This window comes from Ilyonectria robusta, assembly GCF_021365365.1.
Source record: "Ilyonectria robusta strain PMI_751 chromosome Unknown BGZ61scaffold_3, whole genome shotgun sequence".
NCBI lineage: Eukaryota > Fungi > Ascomycota > Sordariomycetes > Hypocreales > Nectriaceae > Ilyonectria > Ilyonectria robusta.
The window spans coordinates 866,876-888,771 of record NW_025764437.1 but is presented as its reverse complement, the minus strand read 5'-3'; the positions used below and the strand labels follow the sequence as shown (position 1 = coordinate 888,771).

Below are 21,896 nucleotides of genomic sequence, written 5' to 3'. Positions count from 1 at the left end.
TCAGGCTAGAGCAGTGAGGAAGGTGAAGGAGACAACAGGGACGCAATGCCAGCGAGCGGTCAGCGCGGTTGCTTGCTTGGCCTGGACGATCTTCTTGGTCATCTACTACGTAGTATTTCCCTCTCTTACACAACTATAGATAGGTACGTAATAAGTAATCAGGAGTCCATTCACCCGGCGAATAACCTAACCCACAGCCTTGGGCCCATTACGAGATGACGGCGCCTGGTCCTTGGAGCCTCATCGTACATACCTCACCGCCGACCTCCACTGTAGATGCAGCGCGGTGCAGGCGGATGGGCTGGGTGGGAAAAGCGAGATAGCGCACCTCGTTGACCGGCCTAATCAATTGCCTACCTGGACTGCGTGCAGACCAACCATTCCTCCCGTCGCCTGCCTACCTTAGCTCTGTGCTACGTGGGAATGCGAAAGGGAGGCAGCGGCGGGTTTCCTGGTATACTCCGTATGTACGTGTACGTACGGCTGCTGTGGCATGGAACCAACCGCTCGCCATTCCTTGGCCTGAGCTTGGGCTTCTGGTTGAGCCCTGCAGCGCACCGCCCAAGTGGGTTGTCGCACAAAGCTGTAGGTATCCCCAACCCAACTGCAGGTGGTCAAGGTGCAGCCTGCAAGCCTGCAAGCAGCCCAGCGACGCACCCGCGTTTGAGAGCCTTGCAGACTTGCAGGAGGGGGTTCCCTCCAGTACCTTCCTTCTTTGCCGACCAGCTACCGTGATTACGAAGCCCCGAGTTTGAAGAGATATGCAGGTGACCCAGGAAGTGCATTTCTTTTGGCCACGCTTTGGGAAGGCAGGTACGGAGTTGGGGTCTCGGTGCTTTGTGTACTTGGTACGGTACTCCGTACGTCGCCATGACCCGCGTCCTTCAATATCGGCCACGGCTCTCGCTCCGTCCGCTGGTTCCAGCTCTCGTAAATTGCACTTGATTCTTCTCTGTCTGTCTATCGATTCGGACGTCCGACTTGATGCCGTACGCGTACCCGGCGTTGTGCAAGACACGACAGGAGTGGCTTAACGCCGTCGTCTTCCATATCCACGCTTATATGGCCCTTTTCCAGAATGTCCCACGCCCAGAAGGCGGTCTCCCACGTCGATGATATCCCATATCCACATCCATACCCACAGTCGAATCCACGCCCCCTCCGTCACTAAAAAAGGCCCTACTCACTGATTCAAGTCGAGGGATAAATCGTCGTCACCTCACAACACACACCCCCGACACACCCGTTTCATCCACAGTCCACACCTTGGCTCTTGCGCGCAGGGCCGCCGACAAGACACCGGGCAAGCAGGCTGCTAGACGCGCTGGGTGTGCCATGCCATGCCATGCCGTAAGGTATCTCTGGGGCTGACTTGACGTACACGGTACCGCGAGGCCAAGAGCTGGGCTTGGTACGTATCCTCAGGTCGACCTCTAGTTCGTGATCGTACCGATCTTGGCGTTTGTTCTGCTTCTTCTACATAGTACTTGGACGGAAAGACGGGCATTTTCTAAGTACGGGTATGACAAGTCCCCTTCCGGCCCATCCATCCGCCATTGTACACGGCATCGATCATCACTCCACCTCATTCGCAAAGCTGCCGGCTGTCGGCCTCGATCATCATCTCATCGCATCGACCGCACCACCGCCACCCTCCACAAACTCGCAAAGCCGTAAACCCGCAAACCCGCAAACCAACCCGCCACCTCGTCCGTTCTCCGCGCACTTTGGCACCCTCGCCGCAGCTGCCAGCCTGCAGCGCCCTGCAACGGCTGCAACGCACCCTCTGGCAACTGGAACAGTGGCCTAGTGGAACAGTGGAACAGTGGAACAGTGGAGTGGTGCTCCCACCAGACACCACCTGGACAGCCACCTGGGCCACCACCTGGGCAGCCACCCACTCGGCCATCCACTCGGCCGCCCCATCTTCCACGTTCTGACGCCCACACACGCGCCGCCGTTTTTCCTCACTTGCATCACCCTACACCCTACCACATCGCACCCTGTCGACGCCCCTGTTGTCGGCCCTGTTGTGATCCCCAAAAATCCCAAGCGCAAAACCTTCCGCCGCCCCCCCAAAAACGCCAGGGCCAGGCCCGGGTTCAAGGTCAAGGCCAAGGCCACACACGCCAAGGGTCAGGACTCCAGGGACAGGACTCCAGCGACACCCCATGCCCCATCCCATGCCTCCCATGCCTCCCATGCCTGGCATGCCCCAAGCCTAAGTCCCCTGTCTTCGTCGCCTTCCCGTCTCTGAGAGCTTGAGGCTAGAGCCACTGGAAGCAGGCTACTGTTCTACTGAGCCCTGCAGCTTCAGCTTTAAGACCATCCTACAGCACGCTCACCACCCAACTCGCCCACTCAGCTCGCCTACTCAACTCGCCTGCCGCCCCGCGCTCCCTGACCTGTCCATAATAAGCCTGGACCGCCTCCTACGCGCACCGATCCGCAGTCCGCATAGCTCTCGTCCCGTCTCCCGTCTGTTGCACAGGAGCTGCTCTGCTGTGTCGTCAAATCCCCGTCTCCGTCGCCGTCGCCATCTATCGTTGTCACTCGCCACTTTTCGCCACGCCGACTGAAAAGTGTTCTTTTCCTCCCACGAACCTCGCGCGGCTGACGTCGTTGCTTTTCTCACTCTGCCGCGACATCGGAGCTTCCGAATCTTGTTCGACTCTTTAACCTTTGGTCCCGCCACCGCCTGGTCTCGATACGTCGCGCGCCGACTTGATGTTGGCAGCCAGCACCCCCAACGTCTGACCCTCCGGAGGCTGTGACCTCACCACCGCGTCGCCCACCATGTCCGAAAACGACGCCTCCGTCCGTCGCATCCTGCCCCAGAACTCGCAGATGAATTCCTTTAGCTTTGCGCCGCAGCAGTATGCTCAGCGCGAGACACAGAAGAGTGCGCCATCCCACTGCGAATTGGACCCCGCCTCGTTGTAAACCTAACCACTGACCCCTCATCATAGACTATGTCTTTGTCGACGAGCACAACCGTCACAAGCGGTTGAAGGGTACGGCTCTATCGATTTGCCTGTCTTGATCGCGCACGCCCCCGTGACTAACAACTTCCTTCTAGTTATGAGAGCCTGCGAGGGCTGCCGGAGACGGAAGATCAAATGCGACGCTGCGACGACCAACACATGGCCATGCTCCGCCTGCATCAGACTCAAGCTGCATTGCGTGCGCCCAAATGGCTACGACGGTGCCACTGACTCGACGACTTATGACCAGCCCCAGATGAACCCCTCCGATCACTTCCAGCAGATGTCCATGCAGCAGCAGGTCATGCACACGGCCAACAAGTCGCCTGGCTCCTCCATGTACGCAGCGCAGCAATATCCCGACGCAAACGCCGGCGCATACCAGACAGTTCCCTATGATGCGAATCAGCAGCAAGGCGGCATGTCATATGCCAATGTACAGCCTCCAGTGAACATGATTGATCACTCGTATGCTGCTCAGAATGTATTTCCCACCCCGCCGATGCAGCACCCGCACTCGCATCGCCAGGAATCCTCCCCGGAAGCATATTCTTCCCCCGGCGATTATCAACATCAAGACCTCGCCGACTTACTCGGGACTCTGAAGGTGAATGAGGCAGGAACAGGTAAGATGCCTCCGTGGCTTGCCCTTGAGGTTCAGACCCGACTAACCACCCTTGCGCAGCGCCATATTTGAGGAATAAGGCATCTTTCCGACGTGGGGAAGAGCCAGTTATTGAGGAATCAGATGACTACAAAAGCGCGTTGCCGCCGATGATGCCTGCTCCCGGTCTAAAGATTCGTATTCCTCCGGAGTTGATGCCCGATGACGAAACGGCACTCCATTATTTCGACCTTTACTTTACCCACGTTCACGCCTATGTCCCAGTTCTGTGCAAAACAATATTCTATCAACAATGGAATACAGACAGGGAATCGATATCTCCCTTGATTCTCGAAGCTTTGTTTGCCATCGGTGGCCGGCTGGCCGAGGACCCAACTGAGGGCCAGCAGTGGCTCGCCCTTGCTACGAGTACGTGCATAGTCCCTGCTTAAACGCGATGGATATATACTTACTTTGATAGGACACGCGGATTCGTTCATGGATGTTCCGCGATTGAGCACTCTCCAAGCTCTGTTGATGATTCTCAAGGCGCGAGAGGCAGCCCCGAAGCGAGGATACTACTACCGTTCTTGGATGACCGTTGTGCAATGCGTTCAGATTGGCAAGGATCTGGAGCTGGATGAGCATTACGAAGACCACCAAGCAGGCAAACCTTGCGAGTTCAACTCGGAAGAGTGCCTTCTCAGGACTCGGATCTGGCAAGTCGTCTTTACTTGCGAGGTCATGGTTGGAACTCCCCAAGGTGCGTTCCCCTAACACAAACAAACCCCGGCAGATCCAATGCGACAAAGACTAACACGCCCCAAGGCCGACACGACCTGTCAGTTCACGCCGACTCGGTCGACTTTAATGTGCCAAGGCATCTCCCTGAGTGCGAGGAAAGCGAATTTCATGTGTGCCGGCATTTTACGTACTTTGCTCGAGTGGTACGAGGCGTGTCTAGTATGAGCAAAGTCTACGCCCGCCTTCGGAAGCGCAAGGATTGGGGAATCGACCCTGAATTCCAGCAGCTGAGCCAGTCATTCAACTCGTGGCTGACAGAACTGCCCCCCGACCTGGCTATAACCTTCCCAGCGGATGGCTCCCCTCCGTGGGTTCCGTCTCACTTCTTGGGCAACATGCACGCCTACTACTATCTCACTCTGATCCTCTTCCACCGGCCACAGTTGTCATTCTTGGATCCCAACGCTCCTGATGGGCAGTGGAAACGCCACATGATGATCTGCTACAACTCTGCCAAGGCGCTCTGTCGTCTACAGGAAGCCACCATCAACACATTTGGTCTCACGGGCCTCCAGTGTATGCAACGTGGCTACAGTTTCGTTGTCTATGCTGGATTATCTTGCATTGTCATTCACTTGGTAGGAGCTGGTTTTCTTTTCTTCTGGGGTGTTTATGCGGAACTAACCCAAATTCACGTAGGTGGCAATCGTCTCGCCTGACCCGGACTTGAACAACGATGCTCGAGAGTTTTTTACCCGACACATGCGGATCCTAGAGAAAGTAATGGATGCCTGGGAGATGCCCGAGTTGGAGAAGCAGATCAATGCTCTCCGGGAAGCCTTCTCGGCTGATCCGAGAAAGTCCTTTGTGCTGAAACCAACTTTCCCCTACGGAAGCCCTCACCCATCAACCCATTCAAGTCCGCCCCAGGTCACTCAGGGATACCGACCGGCAGTTCATCGAACGGGATCCATGGATCAAGCCTTGGACACACATAGCACTCAACAAGTCAGTTATACCAGTCACCCCATCACACCTCCCATCTCTGCCGGCCCTGTGGACAGCAAGAGTGACTCTCCAGCTGTACAGTCACTCGTTATGATGTCGCAAGGAACCCAGGGCCCGGGCATGGCACAGAGCATGCCACTTTCGGACCAACCTGGGTGGAACCCTTCGCGAATTTTTGAGTAAGTAACCATCTCCTATGCGCGAGTCGCCTGCACCTGTGCTTTCAGTGCTAACTCGACTATTAGACAATGGAATACGACATTTGGTACGCCCGCACAAACACAGCCCAGCTCCACCCCTTCACAAGCCAGCTCTCTAAACGTTGCGTCTTCGGCAGGTGCACCCGAGGTTTCGACACTCCAGGATATCCAAGCAGTCCATGGTTCCTTACCGACTGGCTCACAGCAGCTTTCTCCGTCGCAGTACTCGGCCGCACCCGTGACGAGCTTTGTGACTCCAGCCATGTGGCAAGAGTCCGTTGCTAGTGTCTACGAAGGTGGTCTCAAGCGGGCTTGGGACTACGAGGGCGGACCGGTTATGAAGCGTCATTGAGGCTATTAATTTGACCTCATAAACTAGCCACAAACTGGGTTGCAGGGCAATGCCAGGGGAAAGTGGTTGACTCTAACAGCCGTCCAGGCACAACATGGATGAGAGAAGGGTGACCGTATTTTCGGTGTATATTTTGGTCTAATGGCGGTTTCTGGTGTGGAGTGATCAGCAATTTGCATGGTGCATATTTCCGGGGACCCTCCGAAGTGGCTATTCGTGTAGCTATGGCGACTGGCGTGGGGGAAGAGAGCAGCTACAGGGAGATGAAAAGGCGCTTCCCAGGTGTAGGGATGGCGGCTGCTAGGTGTGGGTTGAAAAGGAATATGTGACGAGCTACGACCGAAGGCGTTTTTTTTTTGTTTGGGCTTGCAATGACGACTTGGAGTCTTTGTCCTTGGATGGATGGATGTATTACTATATACGTACGCATTGATTTGGGTGGTTGGCAAGGCAAGGCAAGGCGATGACGGCCTTTTCTCTTGTCCAAAGGAACCAATTGAGTGGTCCTTTGGAGGCGTTGGAAGCAAATAAGGGGGCAGCGCATGTTTGGCGTCTTGTGTTTCCAGGGGTGGGGGACTTGCATAATATCGACTCTTTTATTTGTCTGCAATGTTTTTACGTCTTGGTGTGATATTTTGACCAGAACTCACTCGAACAATGTCCAGCTTGGAAGTATTATGTATGTGAGGAATGAAATTAAGAGAGGCTAGGGAGGAGCTTTGAAGGTAACACGGGGGCTTCACGTTGGTTGCGCAACTTCAGTATGTATGGCGCAATTCGCTAGGTCGCCTTGTTAGTGTCTTGATAGGCTGCTGGTAATTAAGCTTAATTAAATCCAAGGTGAAAGAACGCCATCGGATACGTCTCTCTTGCTCCCCGCGCCAAGTGCCCACGTGTGGCATCGGTGAGCTGGACTGGCAGCAAGCTAACCGACCGGGGTAGACTAATGAGTCAGAACATGTAACCTTCAGTTTCTGCCCTTGCCTTCTTTGCCATTTTTCCCTTACTACATTCACTGCAACCTAGACCGTCTATCTCTCCTCGTTGCTTGTAACCAAGCACTGCGGCTTATTGGATCATGGTGCTGGGAACAGAGCGCGGGTGCGTCCCCGTCGAGAGACTGGGGAGCACGGTGCGGCAGAACTGGCACATGGGCTTTACGTCGTTTGGCGGGCCGCCGGTGCACTTCAAGATTGTATGTACTCGCATTGCTGTGGCCGTTTCTGGTCCTTGCAGTGCGGCAGTGGGTATCGGTGTGGTTGTAACTGATTCTCGGCAGTTTTATGACAAATTTGCGGTTAGACTGCGGTGGTTAGATGAACAAGTGGTGAGTTGCAACGACCAGATATGCAGAATGACTGTCTTGCTGGAATGGTTGCTTAACGATAAAACAGTATCAAGAACTCTTTAGCGTGTGCCAGGCGCTTTCAGGGCCGGCAAGCACCAAGATGCATTATTGCATCAACCTCATCCACGACGGCTTTCTCTCTGCGCTCATGGGTTTCTTCATCTGGAGGTACATTTTTCGCATTCAGCACTTCTCTAATATTGTACAAGGCAAAGAGCTAAGCTACAGCATAGTCTTCCCGGCGCCATTGGCATGTACGGCCTTTCCGTCGGCGTATCCAGCATCGGCGAGACGCTCCCGCGCCAGGTCTACGCGCTGCTCTCCGGCCTCAACGCCGCAACGGTGGGGGTTATCCTGCTTGCGGCGGTGCAGCTGTCGGAAAAGGCCATCACGGACCGTATGACGCGTGTCATTGTGTTCCTGAGTGCTTCGGCGGGGCTGATGTACAATGCGATGTGGTACTTTCCGGCTCTGATGGTGCTTTCTGGCCTGGCCACGGTGGTGCATGATTATCGGTGGTTACATGGCCCGGTTAAGAAAGTGTTGGCGATGATCAATCGACAGAGGCAGACGGTTGAGGAGGAGTCGGGGATAGAAATGCAGACGCGGCAGCCAGCGGTGGCGGGCTCGTCGACTGAGGTGCAAGATTCCAACACGGCATCCGCCGAGGACGAGCCCCGTGTCATCCCAGCTGGCCGACGTCTCAATGTCATGTCGTGGAAGCTGGGTCTTGCCCTCATCGTAGCCTTCTTTACGAGCTTCCTCGTGGTCATGGTCCTGCGCGGGACGCTTCCCGACCTGCCACTCCTCTACAGCCTCTTCGCCAACATGTACCTGGCGGGAACCATCATCTTCGGCGGCGGCCCCGTAGTCATCCCCCTTTTGCGGGAGTACGTCGTCGCCGAGGGCTGGGTGAGCCCGCGAGACTTCCTCATCGGCCTGGCCCTGATCCAGGCGTTCCCGGGCCCCAACTTCAACTTCGCTGTGTACCTCGGCAGCCTGACGGCCATCAACGGCGGATACAGTTCTGCCGCCGGGGCGATTCTCGCGTTTGTCGGCATCTTCGCGCCGGGGATGATTCTGGTCCACGGAACAATGGGGTTGTGGAGCGCAATCCGCGGGTGGCGATGGGTTAAGGCGGCGCTGAGGGGCGTGAACGCGGCGGCAGTTGGACTCATATACACAGCCGTGTACCGGTTGTGGCAGATTGGGTACATCGACGAGGGATACCGCAACGGGACGAGCTTGGCGGTTGAGCCATGGTGGGTGGTGACGACGGCGACGAGTTTCTTTGGGGGGATGTGGATGGGAGCTAGCCCGCCGGTTTCCATTGTTCTTGGAGGTGTTATGGGGATGATTTGGTATGGTGTGGTGACTGCTTGAGTGTGATGATTTCGCGGCTGGGAAGGGTGAGGTGAGATGTTGGATGTGGAGATGATTAGTTGTTGTATATGTGAAAGATGTAGTGTTGGTTAGGCAGGGCCGGCCTTCTTGTCGAGCCTCTCCTTGATAGCATCCCAGATCCAGCCATCGACCTGGTCCTTCTTCTTCTTCTCGTAGCGGACCCTCCTAACGGGGCCCTTCTCCTGGACGTAGAACTTGCCGACGGCGCGGAACATGTACCAGCTGCGCTTAGCGTTCTCGGCGTCGGTGTCGCGGACCAAGTTGACGAGGCCGAAACGACGGCGGGTGGGGGCGAGGTCGCCAGCCTGCAGGGAGCTGTAGCGGGGCTTGGCGATGAAGCTCATGGTGGTGAGGGTGAGCTGGGTGTTGGGCGGCAGCGTGCGGACGAAGCGCTCGAGGATGGGCTGGGAGGCGCGGGCGTAGGCCGGGAGGTGGATGTGTATGTGGGTGACGAAGGGGGAGGTGACGGAGGCGACGAACAGGATGGGGATGATTCCGCAGAGGGCGACTACGTGAGAGGAGGTGTTAGTCGGTTTGAGGTTTAAGGTGTGTGTTGTTCAGTTCATGATGGTCCTCATGTATTCGAAGGTGAGAGGGAGAGTGACTGAGAGAGTCATGATAGAACATACTACCAGCTGTTTCCCACACGGGCTTTTCGGCTTTGATATAACCCGGCGCAACGACAAAACAGAAAAAGCATCCGATGAATAGAGTCGTGACTTTGACCATGGCCAGAAACGTGGTCCGTCCGGTGCCGGCATGATAGATGATCAGCCGCTCAGGAAGCGCTGCAGAAATTGTCAGTCTTTGAGATCAATTCAACCCAGGGACGGGGTACGTCATACCATACTCCTTTCCATTCTTAGAAGCTGCTCGAGCTTGCCTTTTAAGCTCCTGCTCAACCCGGGACGGCGTCTTGGGTACGGGCAGTGCGTACCATCGCCGGGGCTGCTGCTGGAGAGATTTCTGCAGGGAGCTGCGGAGGGTGCGGCAGAGGGATGCTGAGAGGGGGGAGCTTGGGGACAGGGGGGTCAATTGGATTGGCCGCAGCCGGGGGATAATTGTTCGGAATGAAAACATTGCTTGTAAGTTGATTATAGTGGTCTGGGGTTGGAGCGTTGTCGGGAAGTGATGCTAAAAAAAGTCATGAGGGACGCGGCTTAGGGACGCGATGCAGCCCTGTGTGAGGGGGTGTGATTGGCACGTGGTGTTTTACAGATTGACACAGCCGCTTTCGCGGTGCTGCAAGGCAATGGAACGACTGAACTTGAATTTTTGCGTGGTATTTTCACAATTGAATTACGATAAGACATTGACGAAGAGACTGATGGCAGACGATTACGCTGCTTGTATCTGATTCGATCAAGTACATAGCTGTGTTGACACAATGCCTCTAGACAACATTCTTATCGAGCCACTCGGTCCACTGCTCAAGCGTCCACCCAGAACTGATGTCCTGCACAACACCGTCATACACAACAGTAGGCGTAACGTGGACGCCAATCAACCGGTTCATCTTGGTGACGAGCTTGACGTCGACGGTGACCTGGTTCCCCGCATTCAGCGCTCCGTCCGCACCCGGCTTGTCGGGGATGACCAGCAGGCGGTAGACCTCATCCTCGTCGACGCCGACCTTGGCGGCCACCTTGGCGAGGCGACGGTACGTATCGTTGCGCGTCTCGTTGACGACGTTGACGTCGAAGAAGGCCGCCTGCTCGTCAAACAGCACGCCGCTGAACTCCCAGAAGCGCTCTGGGGCGATGCGCAGCACGGCCAGCGCGGCCTCGTGCATCAGCGTCGACGACGGGTGCCACGGCTGGATCTGCTGGCGGAAGACGAAGGCGATGCCCGCCGCCCACTTGGGGTTGGCCTTGATGGCGGGGACCACGGCGCTGGTGAGCGTGCGGAAGATCTTGGCGGAGAAGGGGCAGCAGTAGTCCAGGTAGAGCTCGGCCGTGTGCGTCGTGTGGGCGACGGCCGAGGCGGCGGCGGGCGGAGCGGCGAACTCGAGCTTGTGGCCGGCGAACTTGGGAGGGAGAGCCATTGCGTGTGACTTGATTTGTTTCTGACGTGTACTTTTGACGCGGGTTTGTTTGTGATGGATGTAGATGTTGGCGTTGATGTGTCAGCTGTCAAATCTCTCACAATGTGAGTTTGTGGTGTTGAGGGGTACAGTCAGGATGGTGGCACAGCCAGTATCAGCGGGGAAACGAAGCTGCAGATGATGTCGACAAATCGGGCATATTATAAACGGACATCAACATATTATGTTTTATTACATTTATAGCATTAAGAGCACAGCTTCCGTAGGAGACAAATGCTACTATCAATTACCAAGCAGAGCACTATCCAACGAACGATGCTGGAATGGGAGCTTACCCCGTGGATAAAGCAATGATGTCAGCTTCACGTGGAATCACGACACAGTTCACCACCTCGCCGGGCTGTCGGCGAGCTGTCAGGATGGGGCATTACTAACCACGATAAGGCGAGAGGGGGACCCTTATCGTGTGCTTCGTATTGCTAGGTACGCAGGTGTATGTTTGAGACAGAGAAACGCACACCGACAAGGTTGCACTTGAAACTTAAAATAATCCCAGTACATGAATTCGCTGCGAGATGCTCCCCCGCAACCATTCCCATCCTCTGGCCACTGATGTGGCGCGGTATCTACGGTGTGAGACGGACGGCAGAGATGCCGACGCCGGATCAACTACATCCGGGCTGAGATGACCAAACTGCAGCACCTGCAGATGTGATAACATGCAATCCTACATAGTCTAGTCTAAGAGAGGAGGGAAAGGAAGAACATCTTCTCGCCAAGATCTTGTCAGCCCGCCCAGCCATCTCACCGAGTCCGTCCAAGCCCAATGCCCAGGCTCAACATGCAGTGCGGCCAGTCTCTGACCTACAATGCTAGCGGGACGTGAGACATGGAATGCAGCCAAGCAGCAAGCTTGCTTCTCGGAACCCGTCCGATATACGCCATGTCGGTTGGTAGTGGGCACCACCGATGCCGTCCGATATTCGTGCGCGCCGCGTCTACACGTCCTCGGTCCCGTACTTGCATCTCCAGGAGTCTAGAAGCACTTCTAGTTCCCTGCCAGCCCGTCAAGGTGCTCCCGGATCCGCACAGGTGCTGCTAGCGAGTGCTGGGCCCTGGCAAATTGGTGCTGGGAGCCCCGCGAACCCAGCCGCAATTCGATGAGACCATGGCCAACCTTTTAGTCACTGAGGAGGTCATCAGGTGGGAAAATCCGTCGACGGACCTCCGATGCGGGCACCGTCCGGGGTTGATTCCCGGGCGGCACTGCAGCTGAGCTTGGGGGGTACGAACACACACCGGGTCCCGAAGGCAAGCGCCAGGGTACCGCCTGCCGCTGTACCTCCTGCAAGCCGCTGCTCATGCGGGCGAGGGAGAATGCGGAGGCAGGTACGACGGGGGAGGGTACTTTTCATGTGCAACTCGCGGATCAGGATCACGCGGGCGAAACCGGGGTTGCGGTGGTCCGAACCTGGCTTCTTTCCTTTTTCGGTGGCGCACCGCCCGCCTCCTGGTCTTGCCTCCTGGCATAGCCGACTACTAACGGTGTTCGATCAGGGTGCAAAGCCAAAAAGGTGGTTTTAACCTTAACGCTGATCCTTAAATCTGTCATCGCAACCATTGACGACTGCAGCGCTTTCGACGAAACATCATCCCCACTGCACCCTCAATTGCAATTGCGATTGAGATTTAGTTGTCACTTGGTGAATTCGCGTCTCATACCAGCTCCAATTCGGTTTCACTCGGTCCAACCACCACTCATCCACACGTCGATCCATCAGCGTCACCAGCGGGTGCCCGTTCCCGGCCCCATCAACCAGAATGATCTGTCTCTCCAAAGCAGACGAATTCGTCTTCAGGCATCTGTCTTGGAACCAGAGCCCTTCGCCCCTGGCCGCCGCCCAGACGACGCGTCAGGATCTTAACGGCATCGCCAACCTCCGCGAGCATGTTGACGCCGACCAAGATGATGGCAGCGGAGGCTGTAGCGGAGGATCGCTAGGCACTGGTGATGAAAAGAATCATCTGGGGATCCAACCTCCTGAGCCCAGCCACGGAGAGCTGGCAGATGCGAGACGACTGTCCCGCTCTGCAGGTATTTTCTCCCTTTTTTTCTCCCTTCTTCTCCAACCACTTATATCCTCTTACCCCACACATCCTTCGAGTCACATGTCCACCTCTTATAATAAACCACTTGAAGGCATGTCCACTTACTCTGACTCTAGGATTGTCCTCGTGTCTGAAGACGGTTGATGGTGGTGATGACCATGACCGTCTTTCCCGAGGCACGGCCCCGTCGTGTCTCTCTCGCGTCTGGAGCTGGGCCGCCTGGGTTCTCTCTGTTCTTGTTGTTTCTTCGATTATCTCGTCTTGGAATTCTCCCAATCCCGTTGCCGTCTCGTCGCCTCTCGTTCAGCGATCCTTGCCCCCAGTCCAAGCCTCTCCCCTCCGTAAGAGGTCCACCTGCGATGCTGGGGGCGTAAACAAGAATGATTACAACACCGGGCTCCATGTCGCGGCTTTGTTCATCATCTTGTGTGTATCGACACTTGCTTGCGCCTTTCCCATCTTGGCTGTCAAATTCCCGGGTCTGAGAATTCCAAACCGTTTCTTTTTTGCCGTCCGTCACTTCGGTACTGGCGTCCTCATCGCCACGGCCTTCGTCCACTTGCTTCCCACAGCCTTTATTTCCCTGGGCGACGCGTGCCTGGGCGGCTTTTGGACTAGCGACTATCCTGCGATTCCTGGTGCCATTGCCCTGGCGGCTATTTTCTTCGTCACCATTATCGAGATGGTCTTTCATCCTTCCCGGCACCTTCCTACCAACCAGATGGGCCCTTCCTCGGGTGATGCCCCCTCCGACGACGAACCTCGCAACCACGGTGGCTGCATGGGGAGTGTCGGTATGCTTCCAGTCCGCGACATGGGCCCCCTCCGCGGCCGGGCCTCGAGCATCGGTCACGGCTTGACCAACTTGAACAACCGGGAGATGCCGGAGGTTGCCGATGGAAACGAGACTGGCGGCCAGGAGGATAGCACTCAGCCGCGACGAAAGCAGAGTTTCGAGGAGACAAGCCTTGAGAGCGTGCATGTGATTTTGACTCCAGAGCAGAAGCAGCGTAAGGAGCTTCTTCAATGCGTCCTTCTCGAGCTTGGTATTCTGTTCCACAGTGTCTTCATTGGGATGGCTCTAAGTGTATCGACTGGGAACGAATTCATCATTCTCCTCATTGCCATTGTCTTTCATCGTAAGTTAGACAGCTAGTTATTGCTGCCGTTGAAGTGATTACTGACCCCTTGTCACAGAGACTTTCGAAGGTCTAGCACTCGGTTCTCGAATTGCGAGCATCAAGTGGCCGAAGGGCAAGATGCAACCCTGGTTCATGGCACTTGCATACGGCTGCACGTAAGTATTCACCCTTCGTCCGCCCCATAATTAGGCAATTGCTCATGTCAATAGAACTCCCCTTGGCCAAGCTCTCGGTCTGGCTACTCACACCCTCTACAGCCCCGGCTCTGAAGTGGGCTTGATCATGGTGGGAGTGATGAACGCCATCTCCGCCGGTCTGCTTACCTTTGCTTCTCTGGTCGAGCTGCTCTCGGAGGATTTCTTGAGCGATGAGAGCTGGCGTGTTCTCCGTGGAAAGAAGCGAGTCTACGCCTGCCTCCTCGTCTTCTTTGGTGCCTTTTTCATGAGCCTTGTCGGTGCATGGGCTTAGGTGCCATGCCGCCAATGGGTCTGAATTAACGCCTACTGCCTGGCAAACGCTGTACATGAGGCCTGCCGATGTGGACATACCAGTTACTTGATGGCCGAGCACATGGCTTTGATCTTGATATAGGAGCCTTCTTCTTCTCTTCTATCGTCGGATCCGGATCCGCCTCTGCTGATCTGGACCGACCCTTTCTGCAAACCTACCCAGGTTACCCCTCCACCGCGCGCTCCCTCTCGCAACACAATGCGAAGGGTCTGAAGAATATTTTACATCTTCTTCACTTTATGTAACGACATTTCCAATATGTGTTGCATCAAGCTTGATATTTCACACATAGATAGCTATCTACAACTAGCAAATTGACGCTCATTTTATACAAACGATTATTGCTGGAGCAATAGCGATACACCTTCAGCATCCCCCATAGCTTTCATAGTGACATGCATTCGTTTCGGTAATGGTTATCATTTCTATCATCATTGTAATTTTTTACCCCATCATGAAACGGTATTCTTGGAAACAATGCCCCTCGCAAACTCTCCAAAGGTGAGATGCTGCTCAATGTCCACCTCCTCGCCCAAGTTAGGCTGGGTAAAGACAGCAAGCGTGTTCCTAGCAATCCTTCCACCACTAACACTAGCACGCACACCCCGGACAAAATGAGGGACGGCCTTGAAGCGGCCAGCCGTGATGCGTTCAAGCGCCTCGCCCGTCTGGAAGGCGATGCAGTCGCGCGGGATCTTGACCTGGAAAGTCTCGCCGGAACGGGACTTGATGTACAGGCCGGCGGAGGGGTCTGGAGACGCGGCGAGTTCGTTTAGGAGGGGGAGGGATTGCCCCGGTGCTGCAGAGGAGGGAACGGCCGGGCTGGTGTCGTGTTCATCGATGAACATGGCGGACGTAAGACCGGTCAGACAGCCGTGATCAAGATGCGTGGCACACCAGTCATCTTCATCAGCGTCAACGCCGGCAGCGGGGTCGACGTCCTGCGGGTAGTAGTGTAGCAGGCGGGCCTTGGTGGTGCTGGACGAACTAACGACGTGCTCCAAGTAGCCTTTGGGATATCCCGGAATGTCCTGTTCGGCGAAGCGGTCGCAAGCGCGGGCGACGAGGACGCCGACGTCGATAATCAGGCGACACAGATCCGTAACGCCGGGCTTGAAGCCAGGCAGGACAGACTCTGGCGGCCAGATGTTAGGCGACAGGTACTCAGGGAATGTTTCTGGGCTGAAGGCGTCGGTTGGGGCGGCGCACTCGAGGGACGGGTCGATGTAGAAGGCGCAGTTGGCGTAGTAGGAGCCCTTGAAGGTGTCGACCTGCCCATTTTTGAGCGTTTCTTTGCCGAGAGACCAACCGGTGAGGTATTTGGCGTGGGAGTTTTCGAGTTTGTCTGTGCAAGTGTGAGTAAGAGACAGTAAGAGGCTGGAAGGGAACATACCGAGTTCGTCCTTGGGCAGGTTGCCGAGGTATGAGGCGTAGGAGAGGGCTTGGTGTCTCAGCTGGGGGAAGTCCTGGGGCACATCTTTGATGACCAAGATGCCGAGAGAGTTGGGGCCGAATGCTTCTTGAAGGGTTTCGAAAGGAATTTTGCCTGTGTGTTGGAAGTAAATGGGGTGTAAGTCGTAAATCCTTCAAGACATGGTGAGTGAGGCATGACGTCTGGTGGTACGTACCTTCTTTGAGGTCATGGAGCGACACGGTGACGGCTTGTGCCTGAGAAGTCATGTTGGCGAGGGTTTTATGTAATTGAATATATGTAAATACAGGAGACTCAAGAAAGGCGACTGGATTAATGAGAAAATGACACGCATTATCTGGGCTGTCGTCTCTTTATCTCTTCTTGGAATTGAGGATCCCGTGGTTGGACGAGCGCATGTTGCGGGGGGAGGGGAGATTACATAACCAATCACCTTCCCGAACGGTGATCCTTCCGTGTGGAGCTCGCCGTCTCCCGGGGCGGACTTCAGTGCCCTTGCCAACAGAGCCTCAAGCGTCGAGCACGGCATGCGACCTTGAACCGACGACTGTTGACCGACGCCAACCGAGGACGGTTTTCCACCATCATCTCCAACGACAACGGGTCTCAACTCTCAACTCGTTCGACAATGGTCAAGCCGCTCTCCTTCAAGGGCGACAAAAAGGTCAAGAAGCGCAAGCGCGCCGACGCCGACAAGCCGCCCCGCGACGCCGACTCCGAGGCGCAAGACGCGCAGGTGCAGAAGCAGAACCCCGGCGCCGACGAGCCCGATAATGACGACAGCTGGGTGTCGGCCGAGGGACTGATGGATGTCGTCGGACCTGTCATGATCGTCCTCCCCACTGACACGCCGTCGGCGCTGGCGTGCGACCCGAGCGGCAAGGTGTTTGCGCTGCCAATTGAGAACATTGTCGACGCGAACCCTTCCACGGCCGAACCGCATGATGTGCGCCAGGTTTGGGTTGCGAATAAGGTGTCAGGAACGGACAGCTTTCGGCTCAAGGGCCATCATGGAAGGTGTGTTTGTGTTTTAATGTGGATGAACCGAACTGGGCTGACATGATACACGATAGATATCTTTCCTGCGACAAGATCGGGTTGCTTTCAGCCATGTCCGAAGCTGTCTCGCCGCTCGAGTCCTTCAACATGATCCCCACATCCGACACGCCGGGGACCTTCCAGATCCAGACGCTGCGCGACACGTTCCTGACCATTAAGCCGACGACGTCCGCCAAGGCCGGCGGCGCAGCGGGCGCCGAGGTGCGAGGTGACGGCGACGCCATCTCTTTCAACACAACGTTCCGGATCCGAATGCAGGCGCGGTTCAAGCCGAGACTTCGAGCGTCCAAGGAAGAAAAGGCGCTGGCGCGTATCAGCCGACGGGAACTCGAAGATGCGGTGGGGCGGAGACTGGAAGAGGACGAGGTGCGGAAGCTAAAGAGGGCGAGGAAGGAGGGAGACTATCACGAGCGGTTGCTGGAGTTGAAGGTCAAGGGGAAGCATGACAAGTATGGTTGAGTGGAGTGCCTGTGAGAGGTTGGTAGTGACAATTTGTGAGGCAAGATGGGTATACAAGGGAAACACAAGTCAAGAGAGCGAGGGTGAGGGTGAGGGTGAGGGTGAGAAGATATCATGGACAAGGAGTGAAAACAAAGCTTCCAAACTCGAGGGAGCAATTGTACAGAGAGACCCCGACACGTGACGGGGCACAAGCTGGAGAACAATGAACTGGTGAGTGTGTGTTCCCGCATGACGGTGGCCACCACCTTAATGACCTATTGACGGCCCGGACTGACGGAATTTCCCCTGACAGCTGGCACGCGGTTTAGTTCCCAGCTAACAGCTGCCTGCCACCTCGCGCCAACTCCCGCCAATCCCGCCACCTCCCACCAACCAGCAAACAGACCGAGGAAGCCTTATAGATCCAAACAACACAGCCCTCTTCCATCCTTCAGGACTCGGAGTGTGCTGGCCGAGATGGGGCGGGGGTGCGCCCAAGCTTTGACAGGGGACCGTAGGTCCTCAGTTCGACGTCACTAGTAGCTTCTCTTTTTTGCTGGTCCTTTTTTGTCTTGGGGGCATCGTTGGATAGAGGCTGGGCTATGGACCTTGCCTGTTATTTTTTGGTCGGTTTTGAGCTTCATTTGCGTGCTGCAGTGTGAGTTCTGTGTATATTTCTCATGCTGCTGGCTGTGGTTGGGGTGAGGCTCGTGGTGGTGGTGGTGGTGATGGAGGCTGAGTGTGGTGTTGTGGCGCACCCATTCACACTACACTACCACTTATACACTTTGACGCACACGCACATGAACACACGCAAACACACAGATTCATGTTCTTCATATCCTTTTGTTTACTCATAACCCAATCTAAATTAAGTGCTCGGCCTCCACGCCTTGACGTTGCCATCCTCGCCCGCCGTAAACACCACGTGCTCCTCGTCGAAGAAGCAGAACGACCGCACAATCTCCTCCCCGTGCGCGCCGGGCAGCCCGACGCTGTTGTCCCGGTCCAGGGCCCAGCCTTGGCCGTTGGGGTTCTTGGCGAGGAAGACGAGCTCGAACATTTGGCGGCTGGCGGGTGTTAGTATTTCTTGTTTCTGCGCTTCGGGGTTCAGTGAGGGAGACGGCTTACTCCTGAGATCCGGCACCGAGGATAGCGCCGCTTCCGTCCAACTTGGGCGTCACGTCGGCAACGTACTGGCAGTCCAGCACGGTGCGCAAGTCGCCAAAGTCCTGCGTGGCGTCGCCGGTGGTGCGCTCCTCGGCGACGTCGTACAGCGCGCACCGCTCGTCGTGCGACAGCGCGGCCATCTCGGTGGGCGTCAGCCACGCGGCGCGGTGGACCGAGGCGTCGTGGTTGCACGTCTGCAGCGTCAGGTCGTCCTCGTCGGCGATGCGCGTGTCGTAGACGTTGACCAGGCCGTCGGTCGAGCCCGACATGAGCAGCGCCGCGTTGCTCGGGTTGAAGGCGAGGTCCGTCACGTCGTCGCTGTGCACTTCTTGGTAGTGCGCTCTGGCCGAGGGGTTGGAGCGGACGTCCCTGGGGGGTTGTTAGGAGGTGGGCGTGAGTGGTTGGGTGGTGCTGGGGTGTGGTGTTGACGGGTATAAGAGGGCGATGCTTCACGCAAGATGTCATGACGTACCAGAGGAAGATGGAAGCCGTGTGGTTTTGCAACTCAGTGCCCACGGCAATCGTCTTGGTATCGGCACTGCAGGCCATGGACAGAATAGGCGACTCGCTGGCTTCACGCGCACTCTCATCAGCCACCGCGTCCTCATCATGACAAGCCTCACTTACACCGACGCCATGCCATCATCTCACTCCGGCAACTCACCTTGAAACTGCGCCACGCGCCCGCCCTGCCGCAGATCCCACACGGCCACGGTGCCGCTCTCGCCGGCGGTGCACACGAGCGCAGCATTAGCATCAAAGACGCGCAGCGTCGTCAGGTTGCCGTGGTCGGTCTGCAGGCGGCGCACGGGGCCCTGCGACAGGCGCGCGGCGTCGAGCAGCGCGAGCGACTGGTCCGAGGCGATGGCGGCGAGGCCGGCGGATGTGCGGTGCACGTCGAGCACGTAGACGTCGCGGCCGAAGTGGAGGCCGTCGGCGCAGGTGAGGGAGTACATTGTGGTTTAGTTGTGTGCTGCGTGGTGTGGGTTGTCAGTTTGTCGGTTGTGAAGGGTGTAGAAAAGTTTTGAGATGGCGTCCATGCCGATATTTAGGATGGAGAGCGGTGGCCAGCATGGGATATATACCTCTCTCCAGGAACAAGACGAAACAGGTTGCAGAGACTTACACTAAATCTATTGCCTAATCGTCACTTAACAAATCCTCGCATGCGCAGTTTGTGAATGCAGAGTCAACCCAACCCAAAGTCCAACCGGATATTCACCCCCACTTGAAAGTCGAGACTTGCGATTGGCCTCGTTAACTGAATATCCCCAACTACCCACCTCCCAGCTCGACGACGCCTCACTCAGCTACGCCCGCAGACAGAAAGAATACAAAACAATCACACATAAGCGCATGTATCAGACGATTCATAGAAAGGGGATCGTGTCCGCTGAGTTTGATTCTTCTCTCGTATTCTTACAAATTATTTCGTCTATCTGAGTTGTACAGTGTCATACGCCTGGTCTAACGCTCGCAACAGTCAAGGGGCTGTAAAGAAGAGAGTCGCCCTCGCCGCCAAACCTCCAAGTCGGGGTTCCTCAAAACGCCGGGTTTATGCAAATCCACCAGGTCTTTTCTCCATCTTGCTTCTTTTTTGGCTTCTTTATGTATTTTACTTTGTTGGTACAGGTCATTGCTGACCGTCTTGTCGAAGTCGCTTGCGCTCGTTAACGCCGCGGAACGCCCGCTTGCCGACTTCGTAGCTGCTGATCATGATGGCGCACGCAGGTGCCACCTTGAGCGTCCGGGGAATCCATCCCTTCCACAGGCCGGGGATGCCCTCCGTCTTGAAGATGTGCCAGAGGAGGCGCATCATATTGCGCTCCTCAGCCACCGCCGCGCCGGAAGCCTCGTTCTGGTAGATCTGCGTTCGTGTCTTGCCAACGTCGAACGGTGTTGTTACGATGGACGCAAAGGTACCAGACAGGGCTCCGGCAGCAAAACTATCCACAAAGGTCTCGGTGTGGTTTTCGTGGCTTTGTGACCTCCGCCTTGCCTCTGAGAGGTCGTCGTCGACTGACAGCACATGTCCCTGACGCTGCTCCCGTAGATCGGTGAGCCTCGACCGTATTGACTCGTATCCCAGCCAGTAGAGACCCGAAAAGGGCACATCTCGCCAGAGCGTCAACGTCAAACCTCTCCAGAGGGCTGTATATCCTTGGGTGCCCACCATATCCTTGACACCCTTGAAAGTCTGGACCAGGTGGTTGGAAGTCCCAGTTCCCGAGGCCGCTTGCATTCGTGTACGGACGAGCTCGATGGGACCCACGGCTGTCGCTGCGAGGATACGAGCGGCCGATCCGGCAGTGAGGGGAGCGGAGGCATCAGAGAAGTGCGCAAAGGGGCTGCTGGCATTGTATCGCAGCCAGTCATAGCCGGTAAAGTAGATGATATTGGCGGGGACGGCCATGACGAGGGTGGGCGACAGGCCTCTCCAGAGAGTGGTAACGCCCTCGTTGCGGGCAATCTTGCGGAGACCATCGATAGTGGTGCTAAAAGTGCGACGCTGCACCTCTTCGACGGCGCATTCGGCGGGCGGAGGCGCGGGAGATATGCCTTCGATCCGGGGCGCGGCGAGGCAGAAGTCAGCATTGCCACCGGCGAAGAAGACCTCGCGGCAGCATGAGGTGACGCCGAGCTCGGCGGTTTGGGCGGGGGTGAGAGAGGTGGTGGTGAGGGCGAGCTTGGAGAAATCGACGGTCGGTCGGGGGACGGCGGTTTGGGACTGGAGGCGGACGCGGACGACGTCGAGGGGAGTGACTGGAGGAAGAGAGTGTTAGCAGGTCGCAATCTAGATGCTGGAATATCAACATGGACGTACCAAGCAGCGAGGTCAACAGACTGCCCGACATGGCCGAGATCATCTTCTGGGGAGCTGTGATGTCGACGATATCGTCATTGGCGGGGGCCGGTGCTTTCGAGTTGCCGCCGCCGCTGGGTCTCTTGGCGTCGACCATGTTGGCGAGGGTGAACTCGTCGTCGGCGTTGGGATGGTTGTGGTGGTTGCTATCGAGGCCACCGGAGCGATGCACGTTGCGACTCATGGTATCCGGCTGGTGGAGGGGTGGGTAGCAGAGGACGAGGCAGCTCAGAAGATGGATTTTCCGAGCGAAAGCCACGATTGATAGCGGTGGAAGAATGAACGGGCTGCAGCGGATGGCGTCGATGGTCGATGACGATGACAAACGGTGGCGGCGTCCCGAGGGCTGCGCGAGTCACAAATCACGGCGAGAGAGCGAGAGCGCCGATGGACAAGTTTCGATTCGGCCGTCGATCGTTGCGAAGTCTCCAAGTTAGCGCCTTCAGCCAAAGCACCGAGGCCGGTCGGAGTCGGGCGATCGG

General features: G+C 56.4%; 9 protein-coding genes across 9 annotated transcripts; 4 read left to right on the top strand and 5 right to left on the bottom strand.

Annotated features, from left to right (window-relative positions):
* Positions 1 to 2,531: 2,531 nt before the first annotated feature.
* BGZ61DRAFT_125662 (lipase regulator 1) lies at positions 2,532 to 6,019 on the top strand. The gene is made up of 10 exons (XM_046237085.1): positions 2,532 to 2,902; positions 2,970 to 3,014; positions 3,080 to 3,610; positions 3,670 to 4,017; positions 4,070 to 4,351; positions 4,417 to 4,970; positions 5,032 to 5,340; positions 5,422 to 5,519; positions 5,586 to 5,605; positions 5,678 to 6,019. The coding sequence occupies exons 1-10, from the start codon at positions 2,797 to 2,799 to the stop codon at positions 5,890 to 5,892; spliced, it is 2,508 nt and encodes an 835-aa protein (XP_046109333.1). The 5' UTR covers positions 2,532 to 2,796; the 3' UTR covers positions 5,893 to 6,019.
* Positions 6,020 to 6,642: 623 nt separating this feature from the next.
* Positions 6,643 to 8,668, top strand: BGZ61DRAFT_125657 (chromate transporter-domain-containing protein). Its single transcript, XM_046237084.1, has 4 exons — positions 6,643 to 7,087; positions 7,172 to 7,219; positions 7,287 to 7,408; positions 7,474 to 8,668. The coding sequence occupies exons 1-4, from the start codon at positions 6,971 to 6,973 to the stop codon at positions 8,621 to 8,623; spliced, it is 1,437 nt and encodes a 478-aa protein (XP_046109332.1). The 5' UTR covers positions 6,643 to 6,970; the 3' UTR covers positions 8,624 to 8,668.
* BGZ61DRAFT_125690 (uncharacterized protein) lies at positions 8,668 to 9,768 on the bottom strand. Its single transcript, XM_046237086.1, has 3 exons — positions 9,490 to 9,768; positions 9,274 to 9,432; positions 8,668 to 9,152 (listed from the first exon to the last, which is right to left on the bottom strand). Exons 1-3 carry the CDS (start codon positions 9,722 to 9,724, stop codon positions 8,713 to 8,715), a joined length of 834 nt encoding a protein of 277 aa, XP_046109331.1. The 5' UTR covers positions 9,725 to 9,768; the 3' UTR covers positions 8,668 to 8,712.
* Positions 9,769 to 9,902: 134 nt separating this feature from the next.
* BGZ61DRAFT_442715 (thioredoxin-like protein) lies at positions 9,903 to 10,964 on the bottom strand. Its single transcript, XM_046244780.1, has one exon. The coding sequence runs from the start codon at positions 10,686 to 10,688 to the stop codon at positions 10,038 to 10,040; it is 651 nt and encodes a 216-aa protein (XP_046109330.1). The 5' UTR covers positions 10,689 to 10,964; the 3' UTR covers positions 9,903 to 10,037.
* A 1,262-nt stretch (positions 10,965 to 12,226) lies between these two features.
* Positions 12,227 to 14,790, top strand: BGZ61DRAFT_442713 (ZIP zinc transporter-domain-containing protein). The gene is made up of 4 exons (XM_046244779.1): positions 12,227 to 12,783; positions 12,914 to 13,936; positions 13,995 to 14,094; positions 14,149 to 14,790. The coding sequence occupies exons 1-4, from the start codon at positions 12,510 to 12,512 to the stop codon at positions 14,405 to 14,407; spliced, it is 1,656 nt and encodes a 551-aa protein (XP_046109329.1). The 5' UTR covers positions 12,227 to 12,509; the 3' UTR covers positions 14,408 to 14,790.
* A 111-nt stretch (positions 14,791 to 14,901) lies between these two features.
* On the bottom strand, positions 14,902 to 16,129 carry BGZ61DRAFT_342003 (uncharacterized protein; the record flags this gene model as incomplete). The annotated part of the gene is made up of 3 exons (XM_046239475.1): positions 14,902 to 15,794; positions 15,843 to 15,995; positions 16,078 to 16,129. 3 exons carry the CDS (start codon positions 16,127 to 16,129, stop codon positions 14,902 to 14,904), a joined length of 1,098 nt encoding a protein of 365 aa, XP_046109328.1.
* A 380-nt stretch (positions 16,130 to 16,509) lies between these two features.
* Positions 16,510 to 17,399, top strand: BGZ61DRAFT_527864 (FRG1-like family-domain-containing protein; the record flags this gene model as incomplete). Its single annotated transcript, XM_046253175.1, has 2 exons — positions 16,510 to 16,898; positions 16,955 to 17,399. 2 exons carry the CDS (start codon positions 16,510 to 16,512, stop codon positions 17,397 to 17,399), a joined length of 834 nt encoding a protein of 277 aa, XP_046109327.1.
* Positions 17,400 to 18,213: 814 nt separating this feature from the next.
* Positions 18,214 to 19,731, bottom strand: BGZ61DRAFT_442710 (WD40-repeat-containing domain protein). Its single transcript, XM_046244778.1, has 5 exons — positions 19,678 to 19,731; positions 19,216 to 19,524; positions 19,024 to 19,123; positions 18,513 to 18,920; positions 18,214 to 18,451 (listed from the first exon to the last, which is right to left on the bottom strand). Exons 2-5 carry the CDS (start codon positions 19,505 to 19,507, stop codon positions 18,253 to 18,255), a joined length of 999 nt encoding a protein of 332 aa, XP_046109326.1. The 5' UTR covers positions 19,508 to 19,524; positions 19,678 to 19,731; the 3' UTR covers positions 18,214 to 18,252.
* A 453-nt stretch (positions 19,732 to 20,184) lies between these two features.
* On the bottom strand, positions 20,185 to 21,598 carry BGZ61DRAFT_342453 (mitochondrial carrier domain-containing protein; the record flags this gene model as incomplete). The annotated part of the gene is made up of 2 exons (XM_046239507.1): positions 20,185 to 21,314; positions 21,376 to 21,598. The coding sequence occupies 2 exons, from the start codon at positions 21,596 to 21,598 to the stop codon at positions 20,185 to 20,187; spliced, it is 1,353 nt and encodes a 450-aa protein (XP_046109325.1).
* Positions 21,599 to 21,896: the final 298 nt, after the last annotated feature.